Consider the following 14,024-nt stretch of genomic DNA (forward strand, 5'->3'; position numbering starts at 1 on the left):
GTAAAAATTGAACTTTTATCGTATTTTTTTAATTTAGTTTATAACGGGCTACAATTAATTAATAGAAATATGTATTATAGTATTTCAACCATTTTTATAGATAAAATTCTATGGTAAAATAATATTTTACAAAATTAAAATGATAAAATTTTTGGTATATTTTGATAAATATTGCCTTTTGCTCTTTTATTTATTTACCAGAGGTAAAATACCCTAATACTCTTAATTAAGATTACCGAAAAGGTTCCCGGCCACATATGGGGTATATATGCTCATTTTTAAAGCTAATGATAATGCCGCCTTTTCTATAACCAATTTATTCAAAAAGTTGAGGATAGCATTAAATGGTCTTATTTTTACTCTTTGTAATTTCGGCTTCGCCCGAACCCGATTTTTTTTGAAAAAAATTTACCGCCCCGGCCCGGCTTGATTTATTTAAATATAAAAATTAATTTTTATAATTACTCAAAATATATGATATATGTTATATGGCGTCTAGTTTCTATAAATAAAATCTAATATTTTTATTTTACATTAAAAATTCAACATAAAATTGATAACAAGATATATTAAAAAAAAATTCCAAAGCCCGACCCAACCCGGCCCGAATTTTTAAAAAAAATATTAGCCTAACCATGCCCGAACCCGATTGTTTTAAAAAAAAATAGGCCCGAGGTTCGGGCAGGGCCTAATTTTGCTGATCTCTTGAACCCACTCTATAGAAAATATGATTATGTAAAAATTTTGAACAAGGTTGCCAAACATGTGATTGCGGTATATGATAAAATTAATATTATGTTTTTTTTTCCATTTAATTGAGTAATGGCTTTGCTGAAGAATAAAATCTGTTACTCACTGAGAGGCGAGTTAATTTATTTTTGATTATTTTAATATTACGCTATATTTTCCTTAAAAAATAAAAATGGAGGCTAAAATGATATCTTTGGACAAAAACAGACATTTTTTTAGTCAATTAGAAATAAAGCAATGACCTAACTATATTTCTCACCTTTTTTTATATATAATTAAAATTATATAACATTTTTATAATTATTGTGTTTGAGAAACCGAATAAATGTTATTTTTTAAATTATACAATTTATAATATTTGAATTTTTTTAAAGCAAAATTCGATAGCTTGTAAAAATTTATTTTTGTTGTCTCTTATTTAGCGTATTTACCTCCATGCGTTATTTTATTTATTGTTTAAAGTATTTAATTTAAAAAAATCTATAGCACTTTTTTTTTACAATACAAATATAAAAGCTTATTTTAGTAAAACAATAGTTATTTGTTATTTATATCATGCAAAGGTAACATTTGCTTTTGCATGGCACAGCCCGGGTCCGGATTTTTTAAAATATATTCCATTTATTTTTAATTTTTGTAGTTAATATGGCGATTTAAAATATTTTGTTTAAAATAGGCCGCGGGCTTAGGATTGAGCCTGCAGGTTTCTAATTTATATAGTTGTTTTATTGTTTGTATTTTTGGTTTTCATATAATATGTAATTATAGGAGGAAGAAATATTAGAACTAATTATCTTCTAGTAACTTGGCGTGTAATTGAGGCAACTTCCTTTTATTAGTTAAAGTCAAAATTATTCTGACAATCGTTATCATCAACAAAGGCACTCATCCATTTTATTTTGAATTTTGGTAAGGAAGAAAATTAAAATAACCTTAACTCTAACTATTAGCAGTATAGCAAATGTCTATCCTGTCTAAAAAAGTTTCAGTCAAAAGGCAATTTTCAGGATAATATATTTTATTAAGGGGAGACCATGGTTATATAGCAGGTGTTGCGATAAAATTTTATTTTATATTATTAAACTAATTGTATCATTGGATAGCCTCATCATTTAGCCTGAAAAATAAAAAAAATAGGGCTACCTACCTTTTATATTGTGGGGGCGATTTAGGAATAAGCAAAATTCGTTCTTTTAACGACCCTGGGTAGGATGGAAAGCCCTTCGGTGTATAGCTAATATCGAATTCAACCCCAAAACGCAAAATTTTTATGGTTATGGGAAATAAGTTTAAAACAAATTATAAATATTCTTCAAAAAAAAGGCTGACACACAAAATAGATCTTTCTTGCTACAAATAGAATATTATCATGGGCAGCTAAGGCTTTATATCGGATCTTCCCACTTAGAAATACCCCTCCCCCCTACCACAACGCATAATTTTTTTTTGACAACTAATAATTTTTATATTAAAAAGAAATTTAGAGCATCAAAATTAATTTAGCAATACCATATCTCCTATCCTCCTTTAATCCAAATTTCCTCCTCCCTAGATTCCTTATTATATTTCAATAAAATCTTGCGTTATCCGAAGTAGAAGTGCCTGCTATCATAATTATATAGTTAGTGAGCTATGGACATATTAGCTGTTCCGAGATCTATGTCCGCGCTTTTGGGTATCATCGGGAATAACGCGTCCCTAGAACGACGGTATTTTTACAAATATAATTGGTAAACATATCACGGTGTAGTGGGCAGATTTTACAAGTAGAAAATCTGCTCAAAGTATTTTATGGGGTCATTATCCTAAGTGATTCTTATTTCAAAAAGTTGTTATCTTATCCCATACCATATAGCTCCATGGTAGAAATGGTAAGATCCTTTATTTACTATGAATATATCACATGATAAAATGGTATATAATGACAATTGGTTTATACATGCATGATTGTGTATATGATATTTATAACATTAATAATATATATAATATACCTCATTTATAACATATCCCCACACATATGATCTTACAACTCCTCAATCAGCCGATTCGTAGGTTTCCGAGCTCTTTTCCGCGTTTCTAGTTTTCCGTTATCTTCCACATTTTCTAAAATCTCAACTCTATCCGACTCTCTATTTTTTATATTTTCTCGCTCTCTCCCTGACTCCATATTTACTCCATTTTCTTCCCCTGGCCAAGACTTCTCCATTTCTTTAGCTACCTCCCTTTTTCGAAGTTGATCCGCAAGCTTTCGTGCCATTCTATCCTTGCTTTCTACCAAATAAGAATATCTACCAGTTCTGGATTTAATAACTCCTTCTCTCCAACCTGAATTTATTTCATAATGCACCCATACCGGTTGTGCAATCTCAAATTCCCTCAATTGATCATCGTGCGCTACTTTTTGTCGTATATTCGATCGTTCCATTTCATCCCTAACATTTAATTTAATCCCGTTTTTAAATTTCGACCCAATAATAACTTTGCTGGTGAACGTCCAGTTGATTGATGTTCACCCATTCTATATGCTATCAAAACTTCTCCCATTTCCTTAAGCTCCCTGATGTCTTTCCTAGTTGCAAAATATCGACTCTTGAGGGTTCGTATTGTTCTTTCCGCACCGTTCGTTTTTTGATGGTACGGTTTTGTATGTATCAATTTAATATTTTTCTCGAAACAAAATTTTCGAAATTCTTCAGTAATAAACTGAGGTCCGTTATCTGATACAATTTGTCTAGGTGTTCCAAACCGTGCGAACCATTTCCTTGAAGCCCTGATCATTGCCGTGGACGTGGTCTCTCTCATTGACTCAACCTCAAACCATTTAGTATGTGCATCAACTCCAACTAACCATGAATACGAATCAATAGGTCCCGCGAAATCCAAATAAATTCGTTCCCTTGGCATATTAGATATGTTTCACGAATATAAAAAAACCTCCAGAATATTGGACCGGTTACTTTGACATGGCATACATAGACGAACATATTGTTCAATGTCTTTATCGCAATTAGGCCACCAACAATACATTCTAAAAATTAATTTCATAGCATTTATTCCTGAATGCCCTCTGTGTATAATCGTTAATATTGATTTCCTCAAAACGGTTGGAATTATCAACTTCCCATTCCATTCATTAACATAATGATCTACTGACAATTCCTCTCTACGATTATAAAAACAAACTAATTCGCATCAAAATCTACCCATCCACGTTCAATGTTTTTAACTACTTTTTAAACAAGCTACTATTCCTTGTCTCCTTTTGGAGTTCAACTTGACTAATATTTATATCGTGCAAATTTATAGCTCTGATTTTTAACGCATGTTTTTCATCGTTATTTGATTCTATGCCTTCTACTGGAAGCCTAGATAAAGTATCAGCTACTTTATTTTCTTTTCCTGGAACATATTCAATATCAAAATCATATGCGGACATTTTCCAAGCCCAACGCGTTAATCGAATATTGGATATTTTTAATAGTTCCCGATCACTAAATAATTTTTCCAAAGGTTTGTGATCTGTTCGCAATATAAATTTTCGACCAAATATGAAAGTATAAAATTTTTCCATTCCAAACAAAAGTGCTCGTGCCTCTTTTTCTATTGGTGCATAATTTTTCTCTGACTCCAATAATGTTCGCGAGGCGAATGCGATGTCTGCTAATACCTTTTTTTACTAAATGACACAACACTGCTCCAAAACCAGTGTTGGAGGCGTCACATTCCAATATAATTGGCAAGTTTGGCGAATATGGAATTAGCGTTTTATTTGTTGACAAAGGCTGTTTTATTTTATCAAATACCTCTTATTCCCTGTCTGATCAACCCCAGCAACATTTAACTTGTTAATTTATGCAGTGGAGAGGCAATTCCATGCAAATGTGGCAAAAATCTCTCGTGATAATTCACAAGTCCTAAAAAAGATCGTAATTGGTGTAAATTATTAGGAGTTGGTATCCTTCGAATAGCATATTTTTTTTTCGCTGGGTGAATTCTATTTTTGCCTATTACAAAACCTAGAAAAGAAACTGATTCATTTAAAAAGCGTATTTTGGCTTATTTTGCCTTTATACCCACCTGTTTTAATTTCATTAATACTTTTTTACGTTATTCAAATGTTCTACATCATTTTTCCCATATGATAATATCGTCAAGATATACTCAGATCATTTGGCAATTGTAATAAATTATTTATATATCTTTGGAATGGTCGGCCCACTAGAAATACCGAAAGGCATACATTGATATTGGAAATAACCAATATGGGTTGATATGGTTAGGTATTCTTTTGAACTCTCTTTTATTGGTAATTGTAAATATGCATCTTTCAAATCTATTACCGTAAATAAATTTCATAAAATTTTATAGTATATAATTTTCTCAAAACAAAAAATAATAAATAAAAACGTTTTAAGTTTTAGCCAGCTTATAATTGGCTAAAATGGCTAAAAATAACTTTATTACACAATTTTTTTATCTTTTTTTTATCCAAAAAATATATCATATTTAGTTTGCAAACAATTTTTTGATTGTATAATATTAAATACAGTAAAACGTGTTTAGCATGGACACCATAAAGATCTTGATTACTTCTTTGAACAGTTTCGTAATTTATTAAAACCTTTATATTTTCTAATATTAATTAATAAGAATTTTATTGGGATTCAAAATTTTGGTCATATTAGTGAATTGCCCTAATTATTAAGAGCTCAAATTAGGCAAGTTTTACTGTATAATTATTTAATCATATAAAAAGGTTATGTAATATTTTGATAATAATTATATCCTAATATATATATTTTTTAGTTTGTTTCCCACCCCCTTGTCCTTTTCCTTGCCAAAATGGAGTTGAAATGGATAAATACGGCTGCCCAACTTGTCAATGCAGTAAGCAAATTTTTTCTTATATATACAGTATAAACCTCTTTAATTTGGGTCCTCTAGGACAAGATTTTTGTCCAATAGATAGTAATCTATCAGGTCATTTGCTAATATATAGTAGTTAATAGGAAATTGATTGGGACAAATTTTGGTAAAATTAGGTTGTTGACCGAATTATCAAGAGCCAAAATTAGAAAAGTTTTACTGCAACTCTTATTATATTTTTTTGCCGAAATGTTACTACTCTACCGATTGAAATGATTGTAATTTATTATATTACTAGAAGATAGCCCGTCAAAAATGACGGGGAATGAGAATTTTTTTCTTACTTTTATGATAGTTGTTACCTCTTATTTGAAAATAATATCCAATTATTATTCTTTAATCCCTCCCCCCCCCCCTCTTCATGCCAGGTTTAATCCATTAAAACTAAGTGTAAATAGTATGGTTTGTTAAAATTAAATTTAAAGCTTTTACAATATTATTTGATAAATATTTCTGATCATTTATACCTAATATTTAATATTAAAAAAATCCCCAGGCAAAGTACAAAGCCATAATAATTTTGAAAAATTCTAAGCCCAGTGAATATAATAATATTGATAGTTGAGAACTGAAATAAAATATTTAAATAATCAATGTTAAAAATACAATCAAAATCAAATTTTCATGGGCCTAGGTTATTTGATCAGGCCGAGCCCAGGCCTGAATCAAAAATTTTTTAGGCCAATGTCTGACTCATAGTTAATAATAAAAAAATTCTCAAGCATTCTAGCTCATAAAATTTTTGAAAAATTTTCCCCAAGCCCAGCCTAATAAAATTTATAAACATATTTTTCAAACAAAGCCCAACCTATAAAAATTTTATAAAAAAAAATCCCAAGCCTAGCCAACCCATAGTAATTTTCAAAATTTTTTCCCAACCTGGGTAAATCTCTAAAAACCATATCTATTTTTTATTCTATTTTAACAGACAAAGGCCAACCCATTAAGACTGAGAATGAATACTATTTTTTTTAAAATATATTTAAATTAGCTTTTACCTGAGGGCCATATAAATATTCTGTGTTAAATATAACACCTATACAAAAAAATCACAAGCCAGGTCCATGCACTTGAGAAAATTTTTTCAAAAAGACCATAATAATTTTGATAGTTGAGAACTGAAATAAAATATATAAAAAGTCACAATGCATTTAAAAATACAATCAGAATATGAAAGTTGCATTGCATGGGCCTTGGTATTTGATCAGGCCTGGCCATGTCTCCTTCTAACCCATATTTAAAATTAAAATAATTTCAGGAATCTAAGACTATATTAATTTTAAAAAGTGTTTCCCAGCTACTTCCAAGTCCATATTAATTGTGAAAAATATTTCCCTAACCCAGGAAAACCCAGAATAATTTATTTTTTCCTTGAATCCAGAAAAATAGGTGTGATGTAGAGGTTTATAAGAATTAAATCTGTCTAATATGTATATAATTTTTTTGCCATTTTTATTATTGGGAAATTTTTCCAAAATTAGGATCAAATGGGGAAATATCTGATTTACCTATCATTCTACTGGTTAGCTCCTGCCTGGTATTTATATGAAAATTATGAATACATATTAAAATACCATGCTAATAAAATGTTCATTTTAATTTAAATTTTAAACAAACCACCACCCTTCCAAATGATTTATTACTTAGTTACAAAATATAAATTTAAGACTTTGTTATTAAATTACAATAGAAAAAATAAAAAGATATTCTAAGTTAACAAATAATAGGAGGTTACCTTTAATCATAGTCAAATTATATATAAGTTAAACAAAAAAGTTATACATTTAATCAAAAATGTTATAAGTTTTGAAAAATATACATTCTACAATTAAATTATGAAGTTATGAGAAAATAAAAAAACTATGGGATGCATGTAGAAAGGCCAATTTCAGAAAAGATAAGAGAGATGCAAGTATTTAATTATGCATAAAAATTACCTAATTAAGAGATATAAAGTTGTATAAAATTCAATGTGGAATGGATCCTTCTTAAGGGTTTTAACATAAAACTCTCATCTGCAAGAATAAATTTTTAGATTTAAAATACAAATGAATAAAAATTTATTTTAAAAGACTTTTTAATTGTACACATAAATTAAAATGACTAAATATATACTTTATTAACATATTTTATAAAAATAATAGAAAATTTTAGAATAACCCTAAATAAATATAAATTTTTAAATAAAACCTCATAAGATAGGAAAATTTCTGATTCATCCCTTATCAAATAAAAGAGAAAATTTTGATTCCCATATAATGGTTTAAATTTAAAATTATACATAAATTCAAGAATTAAAAAAGTATTTAAATAAATCTCGTACTCTTTGTATCGTATCTATTTGATTAATTTTGCTAGATTAAGAAAAAAAAAATTGCCGGGATTCGAACCCAAGTCTAGATTTGTAAGTGAAGTTCTTGCCCGATTGGGCAACAGGCACTTTTCAAATTTAACGATTTTTTAAATATATATTATAAAGTTGGACATGAAAAGTGTGACATGAGAGCGTAACGCTATTTTTGATAATTCCAATATGTGCAAAATTTTACCTACAGGTCTCTGTATTAATTGGCTTTACCAACTAATGTAAATATATTACAATAAAATAATTTAACAGCAAAATGTTTACCACAATTTGAATATTTTCATATAATTCCAATATGTGCAAAATTTTACCTACAAGACAGGTCTCTGTAATAAATGTCTTTGCTTTACAAACTATATTAGTAAGTAGATTACAATAAAATAATTGGACAGTAAATTATTACTTACCATAATTTGATTTTCTTATCCAATAATAAATGAAAATTAACGACAAAATTTAAAAAATAAAAAATGATTGTTATTTTAAATTAAATATATATGAAGAATTATAGTAAAATAAAAAGGTGAGGGGGGCTGCATTGAAAGTTGCCTTCCAATCGTGAAGTCGCAGGTTCGAATCTCAGAATGGCAAAAAAAAAAATTTTTATTAAATTAACATTACACTATATAGACTCCTTAAATTTTAAATACATTACGAAGATACGAAAACGATCATCATGTGATTATGGAGATTATATATATTAAATTAATGGTGATATAAAATAATATTTAGTATGTCCCCTGAGAAAGTGCAAGCCTTGTCCTAACGGTTATAAATTTGATGAACAAAGTTGTCAAACATGTGATTGCGGTATATTTGATTAATTTATCAAAAAAAAATTATTATACTCGTATTTGCAAATAATTAATAAATTTAATACTAGTTACACCAATAGAATGAGTAGTAAATTGATTTTAGAAATATAAAAATGATTGTTGATAAACACTTCCAGTTCCTGAGCAATAATTGTAATTATATGATTGAGTATTTCTAATTAATAGATAAATATATATTAGCGGCAATGTGTTCTCTTCCGCAATATTTTATTTTTTCAACTCTAAATCATTTTTTGAGTGCGTTTTTTAAATTTAAAAATCTAATTTTACAGAAAAAAAATATAGTTCAACATGTTTGAGATGCCTACCATATGAATTTTAGATAGTTTTGTCATGAACAATGAACATTTAAATTTAATATGATTCATATTACCGGAATAAACACATTGACGCTGACATATATTATTATAAGGATAAACTGTATGATCTGTCTAATTTGGATATCGTTGGGATCACCTGGTTTGCTAAGCTTAGAGTCTCACAACTTTTCATAATATTTTATTTTCCAGTAGTAGTTAACAAGAATTTTATTTAGACCCATAATTTTGGTCAAATTAGTGAATACCCCTAATGATTAAAACTCTCAAATTAGGCAAGTTTTATTGTATATGTGGTAATTTTTTAAGAGATCAGAACTATCCCGGATCATCACGGGTTTTAAAGGTATTGAATTCAAATTTTTAAAGGATAAAGAACTATACGGTATTGTCACGTTTGAGCCATGATATAGAAGAATCTTATTTTAAAAAGCGTGCGCGCGTTTCGCTTTATTTTTTTAAAATTTTTATTTATTATTTTGTTGTTTTTTGGCCTTATGAAATAAGATTTGTCTAATATAGGGTATCAATTGATAGCTAATCAAAAGATCTATTGAGGTCAATCTCTCCCCCTTAATGGGCGAGTCTAGGTCTGGGGGGTCAGAAATATTTATATCAAAATAAAATATCGATAAGTGTATCAAATAATAACTAATTTTAACATTTTTTGACTTAAAGTCTTCATTCTTGGTCTTGATGGGTATGACTTGGACTGGCGGGTAGATGGAGGGGTGGATGTAAAGAATAATTTTTTTTGATATTATCAAATAAAAGGTAATTATAATATTTTTTTATTGTGATAATAATAATCACATATAAATGGCTGGTCTATATCTTGGGGGGTCAGGAATATTTTTATTAACACAAAATATCGATATGGGTATTAAATAAAAGCTAAGTTAAATATCTTTAAATTGAAAGTATTCATTTTTCGGCTTGATGGGTATGACTTGGTCTGGTGAGTGGATGGAGGGGGGGGGGGTGTAAAAAATTATTATTTTTTTGATATGGGTATTAAATAAAAGGTAATTAAAATATTATTTTATTGTAATAATAAAATCACACATAGAGGGCGGGTCTAGGTCATTTTGTGTTGATAAAAATATTCCTGACCCCCATCTAGACACGCCCTCTATGAGTGATTATTATTATTACAATAAAAAAATATTTTTACCTTTTATTTGATACCCATATCAAAAAAAATTATATTTTACACCCCCCCTCTTCCACCCACCCACCAGACCAAGTCATACCCATCGAGACAAAAAATTAATACTTTCAATCTAAAGATATTTAAATTATATTTTTTGCTGATCTACCGATTGAATTGTTAGTAAATTATTATATTTATTAAATGATGATATAAAATTAAATTTAGTATGTCCCCTGAGAAAGTGCAAGCCATGTCCTAACGGTTACAAATTTGATGAACAAGGTTGTCAAACATGTGATTGCGGTATATTTGATTAAATTCTCAAAAAAAAATATTACTCATATTTGTATAATTATTAATAAATTTCATACTTATTACCAAAATCCAGTAATGGGTAATAAAAGTTTTGGCCAAAATCTAGAAATAAAAAAAATATTGGTGATTAACACATTCAGTTTCTGGGCAAAAATTCGAATTTGATAATTAAGTATCTTTAATTAATAAATAATGGCGGCAATGTTATTTCCGGCTGTTTTACTTTTCCAACTTATAATCATTTTTGAGTGCGTTATTTTATATTTTTAATTCTGATTTATCAAAGATATATTGTATCTTGAAATACTTACTCTATGAAACACATTTCCGGAAAAAAACATTGACGTTAACATTATATTATTATAAACTGTACAACCTGTGTAATTTTGGTATTTTTTTATATACAGTAAATGCTCTCTAATTTGGGTACCTAGGACCAAGATTTTTGTCCAAATTTGACATCAATTTATCTCATCATTTTATATATATAGTAGTTATTAAAAATTGATTGGGACTACAAATTTTAGTAAGATTAGGTTGTTGACTGAATTATCAAGAGACAAAATCAGACAAATTATACTGTAACTATTTTATTTTTTCCCGAAATGTTACAACTCTACCGATTGTGTATTAAAATTTATTATATTATTATTTGGTGATATAAAATAATATTTAGTATGTCCCCTGAAAAAGTGCAAGCCATGTCCTAACGGTTACAAATTTGATAAACAAGGTTGTCAAACATGTGATTGCGGTATATTTGATTAAATTCTCAAAAAACTGTTACTCATAAATAAATTCCATACTTGTTACACAAAAATCTAGAATGGGTAATAAATTTGGCCAAAATCTAGAAATGTAAAAAAAATAATATTGTTGATAAAAACTTCTCCGGTTTCCGAGCAAATTAATTAAATAATTGAGTATCTTTAATTAATAAATAAATATATGTTAGCTGTAATGTGTTTTTTCCGACAATATTTTATTTTTTTAAACTAGAAATCCTTTTTCGAGTGCGTTTTTTTAAATTTAAAAATCAGATTTTACTTGAAATGTAGTTCATCATGTTTAAAATACCTACCCTATGAATTTCAGTTAACTTTGTCATAAACTTTTAAACTTATTAGTTTTTCCATAGATTTTTCACATAAATTATAAATGATTCAAAAGTTAACTGTAAAATTTTCTACAATTCATAAGATACAAAACATGCTGGAATACATTTCCGGCAAAATCCGATTTTTATATTTAAAAAAACGCAGATTTTGGTCATAGATGGCAAAAAGGTTTGGATGTCTAATATCGAAATCTCGAGGTTTAGACTATATTTTTCTAGCTAAAATATTGAGTTAGCCGGTTTAAAAAAAGAGCTAATAAAAATATTAAGAATCAAAATAATTTTAGTAAAACATAATTGTATTCCCTAAAAAGAAACAATGTTAAATTTCAAATAGTAGTATGTTTCTACCTATAGAATAAAAACCCTAGAGTCAATTGTTCTTAATTTGACTTTGTGAGCTAATTTTTTTTTAAAACCGAAGGTGATAGGAGCAAACTGTCCGATGGTAGAAGTTGCAATTGGGAATATACAATTGCTGAGATTTATATATTTGTAATTTTTTTTAGTTTGCTAGATTAAGAAAGTTACTATAGTGGGTAAGGATGAGATACAGTGTTGTGATGATTTAATGAAAATTATTTTTGCAAAGTTTTTAATTTGGATGGGTTTTAATTTAATAACACTGTATGTGTATTATCACAAATGAAGGATTTATCTATGGCCAGAGGATAGTGGTCAGGCAGTCACATCAGGTGTTAAAAGATTGCGAGGTTATATAATATAAGTTTTACGAGAAGGAGGCCTAATAATCGTTGACCGTCTTGGCCTTTGATTATAAAAAAATCGACTGTATTTAATTTAATCTATTCTAAATGTTTCATGTATTTATATTTGTTCTCATATAAAATAAATGGATCATAACACAGGCCTAGTAAGACAAAACATATATTTTCTTTAACCAGTGTATCACTGGCCGGCTAGCTCCGAGAAATAATTTCGGACTCTTTTACATTATGATTTCTATTTCTTATTATTTTGCTAAAATGTTACTTTTACCAATTTATTTGATAAAATTTTATTTTATATTCGTGTGGCATCTGAAATATATAGTATGTCCACTAAGAAAATGCACGGTATGTCCTAAAGGCTACCAATTTGACCAACAGGGCTGTCAAACATGCGATTGCGGTAAATATTTTAACAAATTTTCTTTATTAAAATGTTGAAATATACTTTTATAGCAAAATATATTTTTCCGTTTAAATTATAATCTACCTTATTTTGTTTTTTGTAGTTTGTAGCGCACCCAGATGTTCTAACAAATGCGAAAATGGATTTGAAAATGATAAGTATGGTTGCGCAACTTGTAAATGCAGTTAAGCAAAAATATTTGGAAATAGTTTTTTTTGCCTAAATGCTGTTTTTGTGGATGTTTCATTTTAAAATCTTTAATATAACTTCAATATTTGTTAATTGATGCAATTTATTATTTTATTAAATAACATCAAACTTAGTTATACCCTAAAATTATTTAGAATTTATTTTTTTTAAATTGTGATTTATAATGCTAAAATTTGGGATAAAAAATGACTCATAACCATCATCTTCTTCTTTTAAACGTGGACTCGAAAAGTAATCTTATTGGAATCATAACGGGAGGCTCGTCCTTTTTTTAAAATATTTTCTTTACTCATAAATTATACCTTTAACATCCTTTGAGATCTATTATTCATCAAATAGCAATTACTGAATTATATCAAAAATATATAAATATAATTAACGAAATACATATTTATAGTAAACGAGTTATTTTCAAGAAGCGCGTTATTTAACGCAGCGTTATCACAGTGATTCAGTTTTTTAATAAAGCTTTTTTTTTATCGAATTTGCTCGCAACATATGTTTTTCAAATTTCATCATAGCGTTATCATAGCTATTTATTGGCTTTATTTTGTAATAACGCAACGCTTGAATATAACGCGTTTACTATAAATGTAGCCTTAGAATCGATCCTTCCTTTTTTTTGTGCAACAATCAATCTCTTCTTCCTCTGATATCATTAGCGTGATTTTTCTGGCGAAATAAAAGGTCACTTTCGTTAATTTTTTGTTTCAAATTCATTTAGAAATTTGAAAAGGTCATAACCGATTATTTTTTTCTATTTATATTTTCTTTGAGACTTTAATTCTTTTCATACATGATGGATTTAGATTAGATCTCTGGTAGGAAATACTTTTAAGGCCCGTTGAACTGCATAAATATTTTTCCCTTGGCGAATTCACGATTTAAAGTAAGTGCGATC

General features: G+C 28.2%; 1 protein-coding gene across 1 annotated transcript; it reads left to right on the forward strand.

Annotated features, from left to right (window-relative positions):
- Nucleotides 1-5,560: 5,560 nt before the first annotated feature.
- Nucleotides 5,561-13,152, forward strand: LOC135930730 (antistasin-like). Its single transcript, XM_065467523.1, has 5 exons — nt 5,561-5,637; nt 10,573-10,650; nt 11,339-11,416; nt 12,833-12,910; nt 13,017-13,152. The coding sequence occupies exons 1-5, from the start codon at nt 5,604-5,606 to the stop codon at nt 13,100-13,102; spliced, it is 354 nt and encodes a 117-aa protein (XP_065323595.1). The 5' UTR covers nt 5,561-5,603; the 3' UTR covers nt 13,103-13,152.
- Nucleotides 13,153-14,024: the final 872 nt, after the last annotated feature.

Source organism: Gordionus sp. m RMFG-2023, unplaced genomic scaffold, assembly GCF_954871325.1.
Source record: "Gordionus sp. m RMFG-2023 unplaced genomic scaffold, tfGorSpeb1-WG-v2 contig_368, whole genome shotgun sequence".
In the NCBI taxonomy this organism is placed as follows: domain Eukaryota; kingdom Metazoa; phylum Nematomorpha; class Gordioida; order Chordodea; family Parachordodidae; genus Gordionus; species Gordionus sp. m RMFG-2023.

Excerpts from the sequence above, each read along its gene's own strand:
- LOC135930730 (XM_065467523.1), top strand. The coding sequence starts at position 5,604 with ATGGATAAATACGGCTGCCCAACTTGTCAATGCA. Across the intron at positions 11,417-12,832 it reads TTGTCAAACATGTGATTGCG|TATGTCCACTAAGAAAATGC; the intron begins GTATATTTGATT and ends TGAAATATATAG. Across the intron at positions 12,911-13,016 it reads CTGTCAAACATGCGATTGCG|TTTGTAGCGCACCCAGATGT; the intron begins GTAAATATTTTA and ends TGTTTTTTGTAG.